Source organism: Thunnus maccoyii, chromosome 21 (assembly GCF_910596095.1).
Source record: "Thunnus maccoyii chromosome 21, fThuMac1.1, whole genome shotgun sequence".
Lineage (NCBI taxonomy): Eukaryota > Metazoa > Chordata > Actinopteri > Scombriformes > Scombridae > Thunnus > Thunnus maccoyii.
This window is the reverse complement of record NC_056553.1, coordinates 824,047-844,092: the sequence shown is the minus strand read 5'-3', so window position 1 is coordinate 844,092 and position 20,046 is coordinate 824,047. Positions and strand designations below refer to the sequence as shown.

General features: G+C 45.2%; 1 protein-coding gene across 13 annotated transcripts in view; it reads left to right on the top strand.

Moving 5' to 3' along the window:
* LOC121888113 (histone-lysine N-methyltransferase 2C-like) overlaps positions 1 to 20,046 on the top strand; it is an 80,720-nt gene that overhangs the window by 30,802 nt on the left and 29,872 nt on the right. For 7 of the 13 annotated variants that reach the window (XM_042399449.1, XM_042399457.1, XM_042399451.1 and 4 more), the window contains 19 exons: positions 152 to 261; positions 1,990 to 2,052; positions 3,159 to 3,261; positions 3,373 to 3,476; positions 3,564 to 3,692; positions 3,802 to 3,906; positions 4,017 to 4,141; positions 4,237 to 4,432; positions 4,709 to 4,786; positions 6,694 to 6,729; positions 7,444 to 7,587; positions 8,989 to 9,021; positions 9,111 to 9,239; positions 10,343 to 10,672; positions 11,791 to 11,864; positions 13,765 to 13,971; positions 15,161 to 15,295; positions 18,061 to 18,616; positions 18,813 to 19,705. In XM_042399449.1, coding sequence (XP_042255383.1) covers positions 152 to 261; positions 1,990 to 2,052; positions 3,159 to 3,261; positions 3,373 to 3,476; positions 3,564 to 3,692; positions 3,802 to 3,906; positions 4,017 to 4,141; positions 4,237 to 4,432; positions 4,709 to 4,786; positions 6,694 to 6,729; positions 7,444 to 7,587; positions 8,989 to 9,021; positions 9,111 to 9,239; positions 10,343 to 10,672; positions 11,791 to 11,864; positions 13,765 to 13,971; positions 15,161 to 15,295; positions 18,061 to 18,616; positions 18,813 to 19,705 — 3,550 coding nt within the window. The remainder of the gene's footprint in view (positions 1 to 151; positions 262 to 1,989; positions 2,053 to 3,158; positions 3,262 to 3,372; positions 3,477 to 3,563; positions 3,693 to 3,801; positions 3,907 to 4,016; positions 4,142 to 4,236; positions 4,433 to 4,708; positions 4,787 to 6,693; positions 6,730 to 7,443; positions 7,588 to 8,988; positions 9,022 to 9,110; positions 9,240 to 10,342; positions 10,673 to 11,790; positions 11,865 to 13,764; positions 13,972 to 15,160; positions 15,296 to 18,060; positions 18,617 to 18,812; positions 19,706 to 20,046) is intronic. The other 6 variants (XM_042399460.1, XM_042399461.1, XM_042399458.1 and 3 more) reach the window with 4 other exon arrangements.

Here is a 20,046-nt window from a genome sequence, read left to right as displayed (position 1 = left end):
CTTGCTTTAGCGTGTTATCATATGTTAGCATGTAGAGAAGACACCTGTTGTTCAGGTGTCCATCAGGTCAGCTGACTGTACCTTAATCTGTGTGTGTGTGTGTGCGTGTGTGTGTGCGTGTGTGTGTGTGTGCGTGTGTGTGTGCGTGCAGGTGGGTGCATGCTGTGTGTCAAGGTCTGACCACTGAAGACGAGGTGGAGGTGGCTGCTGATGAAGGCTTTAACTGTTCGCTGTGCAGAACACACGGCCGCAGCTCATACGGTAAAAACACACACACACGTCTCACCAGTCAGATGATTGCAATGCATTGTGGGATAAAACTGTGGAGGGGAAAATGGCGACAAAAAGTCCTGCAGTGACAAACAGCTGTCATGTTGCTCACTCTCTACTCAAAATAACGACTTTGGTAAGAACGTTAACGTTGGGAAATGTTAGATATACAAACTGTAATTCAACATTAACAGTCTATAAACACAACAGACCTTTGTGATCCAGCAGAGGTTGTTCTTAACACTCACCATCAGCTCTTTGACCTGTCAGTAAACTGAAATAATAAATAAATGGAGGACAGCAGCGAGCCGAGCCGAGCCGTGCTGATTGGATAATCACGACACATTTCACTAAGATCAGGCTGTTTGCCGAATCTGAGGACTCAGCAGCTAGTTTACACACAGGTGAGGCAGCAGCGGCATGAAACAAGCGGAGCAACGTCAGCTCTACAACCTGGTCGGACACAGAGCAGCTGTGTGACACCACACAGGAAATATAAAGACTTTACTGAACGGTGAGACGTCGATGCCAAACTGGCTGATGACAGTCACGTTACGGTGTGGTGGAAATCTGAAAAAAAAAGGCAATAAAGACCAAGTTGTCTTTAATGAAAAACCTTGCAAGGGCTCAGCAGTCTGATGTCAGTTACAAAGTGTTCATACGTGTTATACACGAGGAGTGTGGGAAACAGTATCAGGATGTGTGTGCGGTCCAGTGCCGGATCTCATCAAAACTGTCAAACACTCAGCATGTCGGAGATGAAACGACTTCCTGTTTGGATCCAGACCGTGAACAAAACCAAAGATGAGCATAAACTAAATGGTTACATGTTCAAGGTTATATAATATGAGTTTTTCCAAAGTGCAAAGTCTAAAATGGTTGTAGAGAATGTTGTCTGGAGAAAGAAGAAGCACATGGAGACATAAAGAAAGCGTTAAACATTGTTACTTGTTGAAGCAGTTGTAAACACTGTACAATCCATCACATCATCAGTAACAATTATACAAATGTCCACACACAAACAAAAATACAATCATCTTGTATTTTTGGAGAGAAAGCATGTTGTTCAGCTGGTCCTTTCTCTAAAGATTGTGAACTCAAACAGCTTCATACGTCTCCAGAAGCAAAGCTACAAACAGTCTGGTCCCTAAATGGACACTTCCACAAACCGTTACACCTTCTTACAAACTAGTACGGTCTCTAAAACAGTAGGCCTAAGACAAAGATATCTCTAGTTAACCCCAGAGGTCAGCAAGCAACCCTCAGATAGAAACAAGTTCAAGAGTTCAACTAGACTAGGAGCAGGATTTCTTCACCAACATGTGTCCCCAAAATGACATTACATCACATTCAGTTGATAACAAACATTGACTCCTTAGTTTGAAAACATTTGTAACATCTATACAAAAGATTTATAAAATGATAACCTACTATTCAATTTTCTTTCATTACAACAGTATCTGGGTTGTGTTTGAATTAATTAGAACAAACGACTTGTTGGTTCAGATTAGTGAGAAGCAGCACAAACACAGATCTCCTGTGTTGATCTTGACGAACAAAATAAACGGCAACCGAGAGAAACCGCTGCCCGACCTGCGAGCTCATGTGAATCAACAAGGCTGTGATGTTGACCTGAAGGTGTATCCATGGTAACACTAATGTATATGTATGTGTGTGTGTGTGTGTGTGTGTGTGTGTGTGTGTGTGTCTTTCTTTCAGGGCGGTCAGACAGTTTTGATTCTCCCTACATGGCTCAGATCATCTCCAGGATCAGAGAACCTGGTCAGTCAGACTCTCTGTTCTTCCACTGCAAAATAATACAATTACTCTCAGATAAACTGCAATAAATACGTTCAACTCATGAGAAGAAGAATTCCTTTTTATTTGTGCTAAATAAAAAGGCGCTGAGCTCGTTGTAGAACATGAAACGCTGAGACGTCCTGCTACTTACTGTGAAGCTCTGTAGTGATCACATGTTTAATCACATGTTTAATCACATGTTTAATCACGTTTAATCACATGTTTAATCACATGTTTAATCACATGAATGAGACCAGGATTGATACAGTCGCTCCACAAAATTGCGTTGTTTTTTTTTTGTTGTTGTTATTGCAGTAATTAATGCAAGTTCAATAAATCTCTGCAGTGTTGTGCGAGTGCTTCCAGTTTTGCTAAATTACCTGAACTTTTCCGCACAAAATGCTACAATTGGTCCAAATCACAAGCAGCCTGTTGATTTGGACCAATAGTTGCATTTCGTGTCGTGGTAACTTATGACATCACAGCCATAGACGAGTGACAACGGTCACTTCTCTATGTTTTTATGTTGATGGATTTATTTTAATAACATTATTGATGATTTTATTTGCTGCTGATGTTGAGCTGAAGGTTTATTTATTAAAGGTTTATAAATGGAACTCAAGTACAGTATTTTCTTGTTTATAGAACTTTGAGTCCTCATGGTTCTCATCTTCAGAACATACATTAAACATTAGAGCTGAAATATAGATGTTTCTGTGATCTGCAGGATGCTTTTTATCCAAGGAAGTCGTTACATATGACTCTTCACATTATTTTCCTTTGCTTGCATTTTTTCCCCGGTTCCTGTAATTTTACTGCAAACACATAAAACATCACAAACTGTGTCACAGTTTTTGAGAAAAGCCGCAGAATCAAAAAATTTTTCACTGCAATAATCACATAAACTCTGCTAAACCCTGGAGGGACGATTCACTCTGAACATGGTTTGTTGTTATATATAGTTTTAATATATATGTGTGTGTCTGATAAACAGAATATTAAACTACTAATAAGAGGTGATAACGTGTGTGTGTGTGTGTGTGTGTGTGTGCGTGTGTGTGCGCGTGTGTCTGTGTGTATGTGTGCAGACACAAAGACGTACACTCAGGACGGAGTGTGTCTCACAGAGTCGGGTCTCTCTCAACTGCAGTCTCTGGTTGAACCGTTGACGTCACCGCGCAGGTACCGCAGGTAAGCGTGGCGTCCAGGTTGGATGAGGAGGGTGTCTGTCGGTCGGTCGGTGTCAGGGGACGAGTCATCAGACTGATCAGCTGTTTCCTGTTTCCTCTCTGCGTCCTGCAGGTGTAAACCCAAACTGAAGCTGAGGATCATCAACCAGAACAGTGTGTCCGTCCTGCAGACCCCACCTGACCCCAACCCCCCCACTGAGCAGGAACACAACAGAGGTCAGAGGTCACGCGCACACACACACACACACACACACACACACACACACACGACCTGCTGTATTTAACCCCTCTCTCTCTCTCCAGGTGAGTTGGAGTGTGAAATGAAATCCGACTCCAGCCCAGAGCGAGACCACACCCACGACGATGATGTCACCAAGGAGCCTGAGGTTACCGATGGCAACAAGAAGAGGAAGAGGAAACCCTACAGACCTGGTGAGCAAGGGGGACAGGTGTGACTCACCTGTAGCCACAAGACTGGACTCACCTGTCATGTGACATCTTCATCTCTACCTGTCTGTGTCTCTCTCTCTCCGTGTCTCAGGTATCGGGGGGTTCATGGTGCGTCAGCGTGGAGGGAAGGCCGGTCCGAGTCGAATCAAACTGTGCAGAAAAGATTCAGCGGAGACGCTGGCGGGCCGAGACGAAGGTGAGACAGGACTCACCTGTACCTGAGTGACCGAGATGGAGGCTGAACGAATGAACGTGCAGGTTATAGTTTTAAACATGAATATTTTTATCATGCGTGTCATACATCAGGCTTGTTGGACGCAGACGTTACCATGGAGACGGCGCCCCCTGCAGACCAGACAATGGAGAAGGTGAAGAAGAGATACAGGAAGAAGAAGACGAAGCTGGAGGAGGCGTTCCCTTCTTATCTACAGGTAACACACACACACATACACGTTGTTTCTTGGCGTGTCCGTCAGTAAATCCCAGCGTTTTTATTGGCTGTTCCTCCCTCCTTGTTTACGTTCAGGAGGCGTTCTTCGGTAAGGATCTTCTGGACCGGAGCCGGCAGGCGGACAAGAGGGCGGGGGCAGATACGCCAGGCGCCAGCCAATCAGGAGCTGCAACAGGTGTCGTGAAAGGCCCCGCCCCTGGCTTACATGGCCCCTCCCCCTCAGGCCTGCCAGTCGGCGCCACGGCAACCAGCAGGAAGCAGGGAACATTGCGTGAGTTTTAAAAAAAAAAAAAAAAAATCTTCTCTATTTAAGTTTTGCTTTTAAATTCTCTTTTTCATCTGATTCGCATGTTTTCATTATTCATTTTTGTTTATAAACATTGTGAATCGTGTGTGTGTGTGTGTGTGTGTGTGTTATCATGCTGTGTGTGTGTGTGTGTGTGTGTTATCATGCTGTGTGTGTGTGTGTGTGTGTGTGTGTGTGTTATCATGCGCGTGTGCGTGTGTGTGTGTGTGTTATCGTGTGTGTGTGTGTGTTGTCATCCAGACATGTCGGAGGAAGCTCTAATGGATCTGTCTGATGTTCTGAACACTGACCCTCACATACTGGCTACAGGACACACAGGTACACACACACACACACACACACACACACACACACACACACACACACACACACACACACACACAGAGCGAGCTGATTGGTCAACATCACTCACCACATCTCCTCACCTGTGTTCATGTTTCTTTCAGTGTCTTCCTCCTTGTCATGTTGTGTTTGCTTAAAATGAGTCTTTGTGGTTTCAGCAGCAGTTAGTGTTTGTTGACCAAACAGTTCCAGAAACTATTGAACCAGAGGAACTAAACTCCTTTTGCACCTTCCTGTTTGTGTTTCCACGACATCTGAAGAACCGTGAAGATTTGGGACAGATGGCAGAGTTCTCCTGTTGTTCTTTGTATTTACTGTATTTACTGTAATAGAGACTCACTGTCTCTGTTTGAATCTAGTGGACGTAGAGATAATAATACATGTTTATCACATCAGGAGTGACAGAGTTGGAGTAAGGGAAAAAGTTACACATTAAGTTTTATTTAGCGTAGCTTTAATCGATGATAAAGTGGTGGAAGCTTACTGTGTATTAGGTTGTACAGTATATTTTATATATTTATTCAGTTTCAACCTGACAGGGACGAAGCACAGGTGGCAGCAACTGAAGAGGAGAAATATAGTTGAAGATTAAAGGGGACCTATTAAACTCATTTCCAGCTCTTTATTTTATTTTTGGGCTCCATTAGAGCAGCTTTGCATGATTCACAGTTAAAAACTCCTTATATATCTTCTACCGGCCGTTCAGTCTCTGTCTCTAACAGGAAGTCTTTAATAAGCTCACTCTGTTCTGATTGGCCAGTCTTCAGGAAGCCTGCCGAGGGGCGGCCGATTCAGAGTCGTGTTAAGTTACTGCTGGTGCAAACCCAACATTTCCTGCTTTACTGCTTCAAATGAAAAGCTTTTAAATTACTAAATAATGAGAGAGACTTTTATTGTGAAGAATTTACAGGAAGTGAAACATGTTCCTGATGATGTGGATATATGTGTAGATGTAGTTTTGTTTGGATTTGGGGGCTGTGTTTGTATATTTGTTGTATTTCTATTGTTGGAGATCTCCTGGAGCATCGTCTGTAGGCGTCTATGTTTGAATGATGTTGACCTGTTGTGCTGCGTAGATGCTGATGGGTTTACATGCCAGAATGTTGGGTTTGTTGTTGAGTAATTGATGTGACATGTTAAACTATATTCATTCATTCTTGAGTCCAAAACACACCAATTGACCATATGTGTTTCAACAACAAGGAAGTGCTCTGACTCTGTTGTTTCTGTGCTAAGCTAGGCTAGCAGTTTTCCCCCCGCTTTGCATCTTTGTGCTAAGCTAGCAGTTTCTCCCTGCTTCCAGTCTTTGTGTTAAGCTAGGCTAGCAGTTTCTCCCTGCTTCCAGTCTTTGTGCTAAGCTAGGCTAGCAGTTTTCCCCCCGCTTTGCGTCTTTGTGCTAAGCTAGCAGTTTCTCCCTGCTTCCAGTCTTTGTGCTAAGCTAGGCTAGCAGTTTTCCCAAGCTTTGCGTCTTTGTGCTAAGCTAGCAGTTTCTCCCTGCTTCCAGTCTTTGTGCTAGGCTAGCAGTTTCTCCCTGCTTCCAGTCTTTGTGCTAAGCTAGGCTAGCAGTTTCTCCCTGCTTCCAGTCTTTGTGCTAAGCTAGGCTAGCAGTTTCTCCCTGCTTCTAGTCTTTGTGTTAAGCTAGCAGTTTCTCCCTGCTTCCAGTCTTTGTGTTAAGCTAGCAGTTTCTCCCTGCTTCCAGTCTTTGTGACTTTTCCCCTTTAGGACATGACTTTGTTGTGTGAGGGTATTGCCTAGTTTCAGATTGGTTGGTTCAGATGGTAGCTGTCTGTTTGGTTTCTGATTGGTTGGTTGGTTCAGACGGTGGCTGTCTGTCTGGTTCCTGATTGGCCGGTTCAGACAGTAACTGTGTGTTTGTTTTGTAGGTCAGTTCCAAGTGGAGCGCTCCCCCTCTCCGTTTGGTAAGACTCCACAGGGTGACTTAACTCTTCTTCTACTCTTTCTGCTTCCTCTTCTTCCTTGTTTTTGGACTTTTTCTCTAATCTTTGATTTTTGCTGAAATATTGGATCATTTGAACATTTATTGAAATGAAAGCATGTGAGAAGTTTAGAGGGAAAAATCACTATTTGGTGGAGCTGTTAACAACTCATAGACATGTGAAATGTGACCCCGACTACACACTGCTTTTTGTAAGACATCAAAAGCCAAAAAGGTTGGAAACCACTGGTTTCATCTTTAACAATGTGTTGTATTTTAAAAACATAACAATCAATTATAGCATAGCCTAATGCCTATGGCCTAGTTCATATTTCTCATTAGGCTATAGCTGATATTCTCAAATGGCTTATCCGTCTATTAGGCTATAACTAGAATGCTGATAAAGAACAGACCTGGCTCTCCCAAGAGGATAAACAGAAAACTGTAAAGGACCTAAACTTGAGCCCTGTGGAACACCAGAGAGAGAGAAACAGTATAAATGAATCCGCCGTGTTGGGCGTTAACTCGAGATCTGATTTTTTATTTTTCATAGCAAACTAACTTTCCTCTGATTTCTGCAGCTTCTTCTCCTCCTCCAGATAACACCGGCTGCTGCTTCTTCTTCTTCTTCCTCTCCTGCAGCTGAGCTCCTGCATTATTTCATCTCTCTCTGTCTCTCTCTGTGTGTGTCTTGCAGCCGGTCTGGACATCGGCCCCATGGCTGACGACCCCTCGTTGACCTCTGAGCCGACAGGAAGTAGTGGGCGTGGCCAGAGGGCGGTGCAGGAGGAGCCTTTGGATGCCATCCTGAGCCCTGAGCTCGACAAGATGGTGACTGACGGTGAGTTTTTATTAGGTTTTTAACATTTTTCAGTAAGTTAATTATACTCTAACATTCAGATAGAACGATCATTGAGGGTCATTGTTCATTAACATGATCTCATGTTCTATTAATTAAAATTAAAAATGAGTTGTTGAAGATGTAGTTTTACACAAATAGAGTTCAATCTCATGTAGTTCATCACAGAAACGGTTCATCAAACTAGGCTCCTCCAAACTGCAACTAATCTCCATTTCTGTCATTGATTAATCTGACAGTTGTTGTGTCCATTAATCAATTAATCTATAAACCAGGAACCAGGACATTTGTGGCAATCTTTGCATATTGTTTCTCGTGGATCAATTAATTTTCAGTTGAGACGAACCAAACCGGCAGCTTGAGACACAAAAATGAAATCTAAATGTTTCAGCTCCTCTAATATAAGATCAGATCAGAGTGTATTGATCCACGGGGGGGGGGGGGGAATTCAGACACAGAGTGAGAGAAAACAGATAAACATCTATTTGAATAAAACCAAAGGGATGTTAAAGAAGTAAATAAGCTGATGTTTATTAACAAAACTTTTAATCAAAGAGGCAAAAATGAACTTTTAACTGAAGCCGAAGCAGCATCGACCAATCACTGACCTTTTACCTGACTGGAATGTACCATCTGCTCAGGTGACCAAACATACACAACATTTCTCTGTTACCGCTGACGATCACAGTTTCCTCTGGTTACACGCTCAGAACGTCATTTACTACAGAACAGTTTTATCCTTCTTCAACTGTACAGAGCTCTGACTCACCGATGATGCTCACCTGTCACTGATTAAACATCTGCTCTAAAGTCACAAAACTCTCAAAAACATCACAGCAGGAACACAAACTGCTGAAACCTGAAACCTGTATTCTGTTATCTGTGATAAATTAACAGAATCACTGGTAATGTTGGGAACCAGGACCCAGTGAAGACATACATATATTAGAATATGTTGCAAGTCGTTAACACCACCCGACATAAATGTGTTTACTTGAATAGATTTTATACTGGATATTATTTAAGTGTTAACATTACAATATTGTATTACTACCACTGTAAATCCATTACTATTCATTATCTGTTTATCCCCAAACTGTTGGCAATATGTTTCTCACCGTTTATCATTTGCTTTTTATCGTTTCAGTCATTTATTTAATACATTTATCCAACATGTATCCATTACTTGTAAAGGGAAACATTCTTAGTGGCTACTTGTGGTCTTCAGGTGTGAAAGATGACTCGATATGTGGAAATATTGATTAATGATTATGATTTTTTATTTTTATTTCATTTGATCACTGCTGTAGACTCTGTAAAGAAAGTTTCAGTTTATTTACTGTGAAACAGCTGAGTGATCAGTACTGTCTTGTTCTGCTTCAGGTGCCATCCTCAGCAAACTCTACAAGATTCCAGGTAAGAATCACATCCTGTCAACAGCGGGTCTGTTAATGTCCTCACAAGCTCTGAAAAAAGGCTGAAAGAGTGAATGTGTGTGTGTGCAGAGCTGGAGGGGAAGGACGTGGAGGAGGTGTTCACCGCTGTCCTCAGTCCAAACAGCAGCAGCAACCAACCAGAGCAGAGCCAACGCACACACACTGCTGCTGGGAGCAAGACACACACTCAGCACACAGGTATACACACACACACACACACACTCAGCACACAGGTATACACACACACACTCAGCACACACACACTCAGCACACAGGTATACACACACACACTCAGCACACAGGTACACACACACACACACACACACACACACTCAGCACACAGGTACACACACACACACACACACACACACTCAGCACACAGGTACACACACACACACACACACTCAGCACACAGGTACACACACACACACACACTCAGCACACAGGTATACACACACACACACACACACACACACACACACTCAGCACACAGGTATACACACACACACACACACACACTCAGCACACAGGTATACACACACACACACACACACACTCAGCACACAGGTATACACACACACACACACACACACACACACTCAGCACACAGGTATACACACACACACACACACTCAGCACACAGGTATACACACACACACACACACACTCACTCAGCACACAGGTATACACACACACACACACTCAGCACACAGGTACACACACACACACACACAGCACACAGGTATACACACACACACACACACTCAGCACACAGGTATACACACACACACACACACTCAGCACACAGGTATACACACACACACACACACACACTCAGCACACAGGTATACACACACACACTCAGCACACAGGTATACACACACACACACACACTCAGCACACAGGTATACACACACACACACACACACACTCAGCACACAGGTATACACACACACACACACACACACACTCAGCACACAGGTATACACACACACACACACACACACTCAGCACACAGGTATACACACACACACACACTCAGCACACAGGTATACACACAACTTAAATAGTGATGTCATCCCTACAAACGCTGCCCTTTAAGCTCCTGTACTTCTGTAAAGTAACTCCCCTCCCAGTAGGGACTTGTTGGGGAGTAAAACAGTCTCCCTGGAGCTTAACTGGTTCCTCTGGTGGAAACGCATGTAGAGGAACCTCAGTTCCTCAGTAGGTTCTTGGTCTCTGGGGAAAGTTCCTGCGGTGGAACATCGACGTGCGGTGTGTTTACTGTCTCTGTCTCTCAGCAGCAGCCGGTGTGTTTCCTCGTCTCCCGGTGATGAATGGCCTGATGGGAGCTGCTCCTCACTTTCCCAACACTCCCATGATGCCCAGCGGGGCCCCGGGTCCAGCAGGCTCCTTCAGGATGCCCCCTCCTGAGGGCCCCACCGCTGCCCCCGCCCCCGGGCTGGCCTCGGCCAATCAGGTGTCGGGGGAGGGCGAGCAGGATGTGCTGTCGACGGCTCAGAGGAGCATGTTGAAGTGGGAGAAAGAGGAAACTCTGGGAGAGCTGGCCACCGTTGCTCCGGTCCTCTACTGCAACACCAACTTCCCCCAGCTGAGAGAGCAGTATCCTGGTATACTCACACACACACACACACACACAAACACCCACACAAAAGCACACCCCCACACACACACACACACACCCACACCCACCGGCTTCAGTTAGTGTTTGAAGTATTTGCAGAGTTCAGTGATCAATAACACGATAACCACCACAATAATCTGAGCAGCACTCTCTCCATATATTTGACATTTTCATTCATAACAGCTGCAGGATGAATGAATTAATGCCATGCTTTACACACAACATGAGAGCTGACAGGAATCAAACATGTGGGACTTAATAAAACTATTCTTTGTATTTACTGTTGAGACCTGGAGAGAGACACTCATCTGTTAAGAGAGAACGAGAAACACTCTTCTTCCTCCTCATCACATTTTAAACTCTCAGCTATTCTCTCAAATATCATCAGCATTAGTGTATCTTTCTGTAAACGTCCTTATAGCGGCTGGTTTACCAGGTTCCATGTTTGAAGGCCACTTAATCTGCAAAGTATCATGTTCCTCTGAATTAAATCCACTTTTCTTGTGAAACCTAAATGTACTCACGAGTTCACAGGAGGGAAAATCTTGAATGAAAAGTCACATGAAGCCTGGTCCGTTACTGACTTTATGTTGTTGTAACACATTATTACCAGCTATCTCGATGTACACATTAAACACGTTATAGCTGCACAAAATAGTTTCCATCTGAATTTATCTGAAGGTCCATCTACATCCTAGCAGCACAGTTTTTATGGCATTATTACACATGTGCAGTAGAACTACCTTACAGCCCAATCTACCGTTGCAAACAGCAAAAATATTTGTTCTTGCACTGCAGCACCCAAGAACATAAAAAATAGCAAGTATATACATCTAAAATCCTCCTGAAGATATACTTGAACTGTACATGAACTGTGAATCAACTGTTGCATTAACTTAAATATGTTAGAACATATAAAGCATGTGATTACAACAATGTACCCAATATCAATACATGCCTGAGTGGCTCCACGTTAATATAAAAGTCTCCTTTGTCTGAATGACGGAAAGCATCACTTTAATAGAGACAAGCAGCAATGTTACATATGTCTGAAATTGTGTGTGTGTGTGTGTGTGTGTGTGTGTGTGTGTGTGTGTGTGTCAGACTGGTCCACCAGAGTGAAGCAGATCGCTAAGCTGTGGAGGAAAGCCAGCTCTCAGGACAGAGCTCCATATGTGGTGAGTTGTGTTCTGTTGTCGTCATATCTGATGTTTTAACCACAAACCGACTTCAACAGCCAGTTGGTGAACTACTGGAGGTGTGACGGTACGTGAAGGATGATCAGATGATCAACAGGATGTTTAGTTTGGAATGCTCCATGACCCAAACACTTACTGTCAAAATAGTTTAATAATCCACGTAGTCCGACATGCGGAACAATAATTCTAGAGCACGAGTTCCACCCGGAACATTTTGGCAGCGCACCACTTAGCTGTAGCTGCTCATGAGTGTATGCTAGCCTGCCTAGCCAAGGTACCGTGGTGCCCTTTTTACCCTGCAGTGTCGCTGCCGTCAGAATGACAAACGCGAGACCCAAAACACTGACTGAGTGCAACACTATTAAACTATTATAAAATATGCCCCGTTATCTCCATACTGAAACGAAACCACGTCTCCCTCCCCTCTCTGTGACGGTGGTCTCCCTCCCCTCTCTGTGACGGTGGTCTCCCTCCCCTCTCTGTGATGGTGGTCTCCCTCCCCTCGCTGTGACGGTGGTCTCCCTCCCCTCTCTGTGATGGTGGTCTCCCTCCCCTCTCTGTGACGGTGGTCTCCCTCCCCTCTGTGTGATGGTAGTCTCCCTCCCCTCTCTGGGATGGTGGTCTCCCTCCCCTCTCTGGGATGGTGGTCTCCCCCCCCTCTCTGTGATGCTGGTCTCCCTCCCCTAGAAACGGAAAGCTTGTTTCCATTTCCACTGCAGCAATTCAACTGTGTCAGTAATGATAATGATGCTAGCTCAAAGTTAGCTTAACAGCCCCTGTTGGTGTTAGCCACTGGCTACCTGAGCTGGCAGTAGCCTACTAAAGAAACAGAGCTAACTAGCTGTAGCTAGCTTGCCTGACTCGGCAGAGGTGTTCTTAGCGAGGTGAAGGATGACTGTGGTGACACATGTGCAGGCGAGGCCTCACATATACACACAGATCATCTGCCTTAAAGGCGTGAGTAGAGGTGTCTTCAGTCAGGTGGCGCGGGGGCGTGATATCCCATACTGTATGTGTTGTACTGAGTAAATCGACTGAAAGGGAACGCGATTCTAATGTGAGCAGTTAGTTTCATTCAGTAAAGATTTACTGAAGAGGGCAAATCAAGTGAAGAAGCCTGCTGAAGGTCAGTAGCTCCTGCTGCCGCTATACTAACTGAAACCATATTGTGTACTTACAAAACTATCTAAAATAAAATAAAAATATACAGGAAATGTCTTTAGTTTTAGTCTTTGATCAAATTTGTCAACACAACAAGCATGAGGAGCCATTGGTGCGTCTGTTTATTGAGGCTGGGATGTCTACATGACTGAGAGTCAGTAGCCTTCACATAGTGTTGTGTTTGTACTGTAATACCTATTCTGACAAATACCCCCCCCCCATATTATAATAATGAAAACTAAAACTGAACCTAATAAAAACTAAATTAAAACTAAATAGTTATAAATAATAAAGATGAAACTAGTAACAACCCACTCTGGAAACTGACTGAAACTAAACTGAACTGAAAAGAAAAATTAAAAACAAAATAAACAAAAACTAACGAAAAATACAAAACTACGATAACTCTGGTTGTCACGTGTTTTTCTTCTTCATGTGCTGGAAGCTCTTTGAAGTTTTGTGAAGCTGTTAACGTGAAGTTCCTTTACTTAGCTGAGCAGAGTAAGAATCAAATGTGCTCGTGTTTCCCGAGCCGGAAGCTTTCTCCACTTCCTCACATGTTGAGTCAGCATGTGTTTTTTATGGTTGAACTCACACTTCCTGTGGCGTCTGCAGTGTGTGTGTGTGTGTGTGTGTGTGTGTGTGTGTGTGTGTATGTGTGTGTGTGAACCCGTCATCCCTGCGTGGCGTTTTCACTCAACAGTTTTCTCTCCGGCAGCAAAAAGCGAGGGATAACCGGGCGGCTCAGCGCATCAACAAGGTGCAGCTGTCCAACGAGCCACTCAAACGTCACCCGCCATCACAGCCTCCGCCACCGCCGCTGCCTGGACCGTATGACCCTGTTTCCATGGAGACGGAGCTGGCGTTCAAGGACCCGCTGAGGCCCAAAGAGTCAGAACAGGAGCAGGAGTGGAAGTTCAGACAGGTGAGCAGTGTTTCAGTATGTGTTGCGTCTTTAACACACCATCCCCCCCATTGAGTAGAACCAGAGAGAGAAATCAACACCAGACTCCCATCACAAACTGCACGATTTAAACAAAACTGGTCCTCATTATATTCAGAAATATGTTAAAAATCTCAGGTCAGTCTGGTGAACTGGACCTTAATTTTATGTCTTTATAGAGTGTTGTACTTCTAAAATCACTGACATTTGAACACCTGAAGCTGCACTTTGTCTTCGTACAATCTTCAGGGGGAAATACAGGATCCACAAACAAAATGTCAGTTTCATTTGTAAAGTCCAGAGTCAGAAGACTTTACAACATATGCTCAGAAACTAAAATGAGCACGGGGTGTTTGGGAACTAAAATGAGCATGGGGTGTTTGGGAACTAAAATGAGCATGGGGTGTTTGGGAACTAAAATGAGCATGGGGTGTTTGGGAACTAAAATGAGCACGGGGTGTTTGGGAACTAAAATGAGCATGGGGTGTTTGGGAACTAAAATGAGTGTGGTGCATTTAGGAACTATAATGAGCATGGGCTGTTGAGAAACTAAAATGAGCACAGGGCATTTGGGAACTTAAGTAATCATGGGCATTTGGGAACTTAAGTAAGTATGGGGCATTTAGGGACTATAACGAGCGTGGTACGTTTATGAAACTAAACTGAGCTTGCGGCGCTTGGAATTTAAAATGAGCGAGTTATGAAACTAAAATTTGGGACAGATGACCAAACAGTCACCGCAGTTTGTCTGTATTTACAGCAGCGTTTACAGGCTTTTACATTATCACGGTAAAATAATTTTAGATAAAGAGTATGCTCTTGATACTTTTTAAAGTTTTTAAAATGATAACATCTGATTGTGCAGCTTTAAGTGAAATAAACCTCTTCATGTGTCCTAGTCATGACCTGATGACTTTCAGTGTCGTCCAGTCGCTGTGGCAGGATGGCGTTGGTTTCCCGCTCTGAGTAGTAACCATGGTAACCATCAGGCTGCATGTCAGGGGGATGCAGAGACAGACTGGATGATGGGGGGTCAGAGTGCTTTTAATGGGGGCATGAACATATAAAGAGTGGTTGTGTCATTGTTGAAGAGAATACGTGTGATGATGTGCATGCCTGCTGAGCGTCACTCACTCCAACTAATATCTCTGATGTAATTGTCATTGAAAAGGGAGAGGTAAATGACAGATGGGGAGCCGGTAAGAAGAGGCAGGAAAATCTCCCCCAAAGCAAAGCCCTAAAATCACCAACAGATAAAGATTGTCCCTACCAGGCATCTGTAGCAGGAGGTGGCAAAGAGGCTCTGGTAAGATCTCAAGGTGAACCTGTTCGAGGCAGACTTCCTGGATCCGTTACTCCTCTGAAATCCTCTTCCTGTCTGGGTCAGTTCTGCGCTGCTCCAACACATTTGAGTTTTCAGTCTGATCAGCTGTTTCAAGTCTGTTTACATTTGATTTGTATCCGCACAACGATTTCTACCCCTCAAACAACAGAAAACACTAATTACATATATTTAAAACTTTTAAAACACTTCCAGGATTTAAACTCGTGTTTTGTTTTTTTGTTTTTTTTGCTCAAATTGAAAATGTGCATAAAAACAAGAGGATGGAAGCACACTAACAGAGTTTAGTTGGTCTGTTTCCTGGTCACAGTTAAAAAACAAAACTTATGAAAAACTAATCTAAGAGAACTTTTTATGTTATGTGTTTTGCTATCGATGATCTATCATTATCAGATTTATCATTATCAGATTTATCATTATCAGATTTTGTAAACTCAGCATCAGCCTTAAAAGATCCATCAGTAAAGTTTCAGCGTAAACTGATATCTTTGGGTTTTGGACAAAATGAGACATTTTAACATTCGTTTTACACCTCAGACAACACAGAACACTTTCAGGATGCTCTTTTATGGGTTTAATTTAAATGAATGGAGCTCACAGCAGACATTAGTTAGCAACCATCACACACATGATCAGAACAATAACACGCAGCGTTGCTTCTCTCTGAGGCATTTTACAGCAGAGATGTAGTAGCAACAACACCGCTGGAGTCTTTAGAGCGTCTCCACACTGAGAAAGCACAACCTGCAACATTCAGACTGATTTAAAGCATCACAAACAAAACTACTTCACAAACAACATGAACAAATAACTCAAACTCCTGATCTCCAGCAGACAGCTGAACAATCTGTAAATCTGCACCTTCTTCTCAGAAAAAAGATAAAACTCCCAAACAGGAAAACATATCAAAACAATAAAAAGAAAAAGATCTGGCAGCAGAAAACGACAGGAAAGGATGCTGGTTTAAAACTCTACTGCAGATCAGAATAAAAACATCAGCGCCCTCCAGGACAGAAACACTGAAATCTACAACGTGTGTCAGTGAGGCTGAGCGGCGCAGACTCAGCAAACCAAAGAGGATTTCAGACACATGGATCCAGGATCGGTCTCGGTCATCGTTTCTGGGTACATAAGCACATTAAACATTTTAAAAAACAGCAGAGAGGATTTCAGGTTTGATCTGATTGTGTCAAATGAACACTGACACTGACAAAAAGGAAAACAACAAACGGTTTCAGTTATTCCGGTCTCAGTAATGTTGAAGTGGCCCAGAGTCGGTGTCCGAGGTCCTGAGTCTGTCTCAGAACTGACTGATTTTCTGATAAAGGGATACTGCCTCGCTCTGAATGTTGGTCTGCTGCAGTCCTTCACCGTCCGCCTCACGCTGAGCTGAGAGCAGCTGGTGTTCTCCTGCTCTCACGGGGGCAGCTGGAGACTTCCTGTCAGCTTCAGACCGGCTGCGGTTCTGTTGTTTTTCTAATGTAGAGAAAGTTTAGAGAAGAAGTCATAAAGCTCCCGGGTGGAATCGGGCTGTGACAGTATGGATTTGGTGTCTTATCACAGCGGTTTGGTGGTTAACTGAACTGATATTAAACCACTATTCATTTAATAATCGATATTTATCAAACAAACAAGAATAAACCAGCATTTTATTTGCAGTCACTTCCTGATCACCTTCATTGATCTAGTCAGCGGGGATTTCTGACGCACCTCGTCCACTAACAGCAGCACAAATTAGCTTCCATTTCATATAATTTTTATATATTTGTACATTATGAATATATTAGATTGTTCATATTCATTATTCCTACAGATTCATAGATTTCACACAAAATCAACTTTAATGTAGAATAAAAAAACACTGAATAAACAGTTTTTTAAAGAGATGTAAGGTCAGTCCATATGTCTGATTGGAGAAGAGAGACCCTTTACTGCAGCATTCATGTCTCGAGTTTTCAGAGTTCAGTACAGCCACAATCTGATGATTGATTTATATGTTCTTAGTCTCCTTCAGAGGAGCTTAACATGTAAAGTTAGTTATTAAAATCAGAAGGGTTCATCCTCTGAGGAGCAGGGGTGTAGGAGTGACTACCATCAGTGCCCAGAGTCTTTAAGACAAAAGTAGTCTGATAGAAGCAGTTGATCGACAGACGACACCTGAGCTCTGAGACCATGTGACAGGAAGATCCGGCGTGTGTCCCGGTCTGAGAGCAGGACTGTTTTCCCCCTCAGTGTGTCGACCGTCTGGTGAAGGACGACAGCAGCTTCACATTCACTGTGAGCAGATATCACTGCAGGTGTGATTAACCAGGTGAGAGACAGACAGGAAGTACCAGTGAGCAGGTGACTTGTAAAGCCCCCCCCACCACTCTACCATTCCAGCACCGCCAGAACCACATGAGACTACAACAGTCTGAATGATAATCCGACATATGAGGATTTGAATTATATTCAGGACACATGCATCCTGCAGTTAAATGAACGTGAACTGTTTTAGTCGTGTGGTTTCTGCTGCCCCCCCCTGCACGCTGTAAACTCACCATCATCACTGATTCTCCCACATTTACTGAGAGCGAGAGAGAGGGACAGCGAGCATTACTAGCTGCCATGTCATCATGTTTTTAACTCCACGTGTAGAGACCAAACAACACGCTGACATCTGTCACTCTGTGTGTCTTGTCTTCCTGCGTCGCTCTGTGCCCTTTTGTTGTTTCTGGTTTCTCTCTCAGCAAATGCGTCAGAAGAGCAAACAGCTGGCCAAGATCGAAGCCACTCAGAAACTGGAGCAGGTGAAGAACGAGCAGCTGCTGCAGCAGAGACAGCAGCAGCTGTTAGCCAATCAGAGCCCCATGATGACGACCCAGCAACCTGTCGCGGGGGGCAACGCCTCCCCTCTCCAGCCCAGGGAGGTTCAGGCCAGACAGCACCTCCTCCAGAGTTCAGGATTGGCTGACGATGTCTTCCTCAGACCCCAAGCTCCTCCCCCCTCTGGCTTCTCCTCACTTCCTCACTCCCCTCACTCCTCCTCACCCCTCCACCAGCCCCCATCCTCCCCCCAGATGTTCTCCCCACCCTCCTCCCGCCCCTCGTCACCCTGGGACCCCTACAGTAAGGTAGCTGGGACTCCGCGCCCCACCTCCTCCCAGGGAGGCGGCCTCCCTGCTCCCCAGCAGCAGCGCTGCAACTCCCTCAGTGCCTCCCCAGCCCATGATGCTTTTGGCTCCCCTGCCCCATCCCCCGACTCCAAAACCTCCGACATCTCCAGGGCGCTCGGACCCCAACAAGGTAACTCAGAGTGACGACGACTCCTTGTTTTCTCCTCCTAGTGACTGTCCTCTCCTTGTTTTCTCCTCCTAGTGACCGTCCTCTCCTTGTTTTCTCCTCCTAGTGACCGTCCTCTCCATGTTTTCTCCTCCTAGTGACCGTCCTCTCCTTGTTTTCTCCTCCTAGTGACCGTCCTCTCCTTGTTTTCTCCTTCCAGCACTGCAGCAGAGCAGAGCAGGTGTGATGAGCCCCCCCTCTGGCTCGGCCCCCGACCATCCAGCCAGACATGTTGCCGTCCGAGCAGCTGAGACCTACCAGAGGACTCCTCATAACAGCAGTAACATCCGTGTAGCTGACTCGTACGGTCGGGCAGGTGAACTGGTCCAAGGTGGGGTGTTTAAAGCCCCCATGCCTCCCCAGCACCAACCTCAGCAGGAGGTGTTTGGCAGCTCAGGAGGAGGAGTAAGGAGGGACCCATCCAGACCCACAGACCTGGGCTTTGCCCTCCCCCAGTCGCAGGACCCGTCATTTCCCTCCAGCCCACTGTCAGGGCTGAGCTCCCCCCACCGCAGCCCCTATGCCCAGACGCCCGGCACCCCCAGAGCTGATTACAGCCAGCAGATTTCTGACCCCTTTGCCCAGCAGTCACCTTTGACCTCCAGGCCCTCACCTGACCCCTACACCAACCCCCAGACCCCTGGCACACCGCGCCCACATTCTGACCCCACATACCTCACCACGCCACCTGCCCTGCGACTGGACCAGTACAACCAGCAGTCAGCCAACTGTCGGCCGTCCCCCTCCCACCCAACTCTCGACCCGTATGCCTCCAACCCGGGCACCCCCCGCCCCTCCGTTGGCGAGCGCTTCCCTCAGTCACCAGGGAGCCAGCGGAGCACCGAGCACTACGCCCAGCCAGCCGGTACACCACGGCCCTCACCGGACCCTTATGCCCAGCAGCCCTCCACACCGCGGCCCCAGAAGGCCCCTGAGGCCTTCAGCCAGGCCCCAGCAGAGAGCTTCCCTCCTCAGCCTGCAAGGTCCGACTCCTCCCCTCTGGCTCCAGGTCTTTCTGGGGAGACGGTAACCTTCACCCAAACACACCACCAGGTAACAGATAAAACACTGTCTGTACTGCAGGTTACACATCTGCACTGCAGCTAACATGTCTGTACTGCAGCTAACATGTCTGTACTGCAGCTGACATGTCTGTACTGCGGCTAACATGTCTGTACTGCAGGTTACATGTCTGTACTGCGGCTAACATGTCTGTACTGCGGCTAACATGTCTGTACTGCAGGTTACACGTCTGTACTGCAGCTAACATGTCTGTACTGCGGCTAACATGTCTGTACTGCGGCTAACATGTCTGTACTGCGGCTAACATGTCTGTACTGCAGCTAACATGTCTGTACTGCATTCTACATGTCTGTACTACAGGTTACACATCT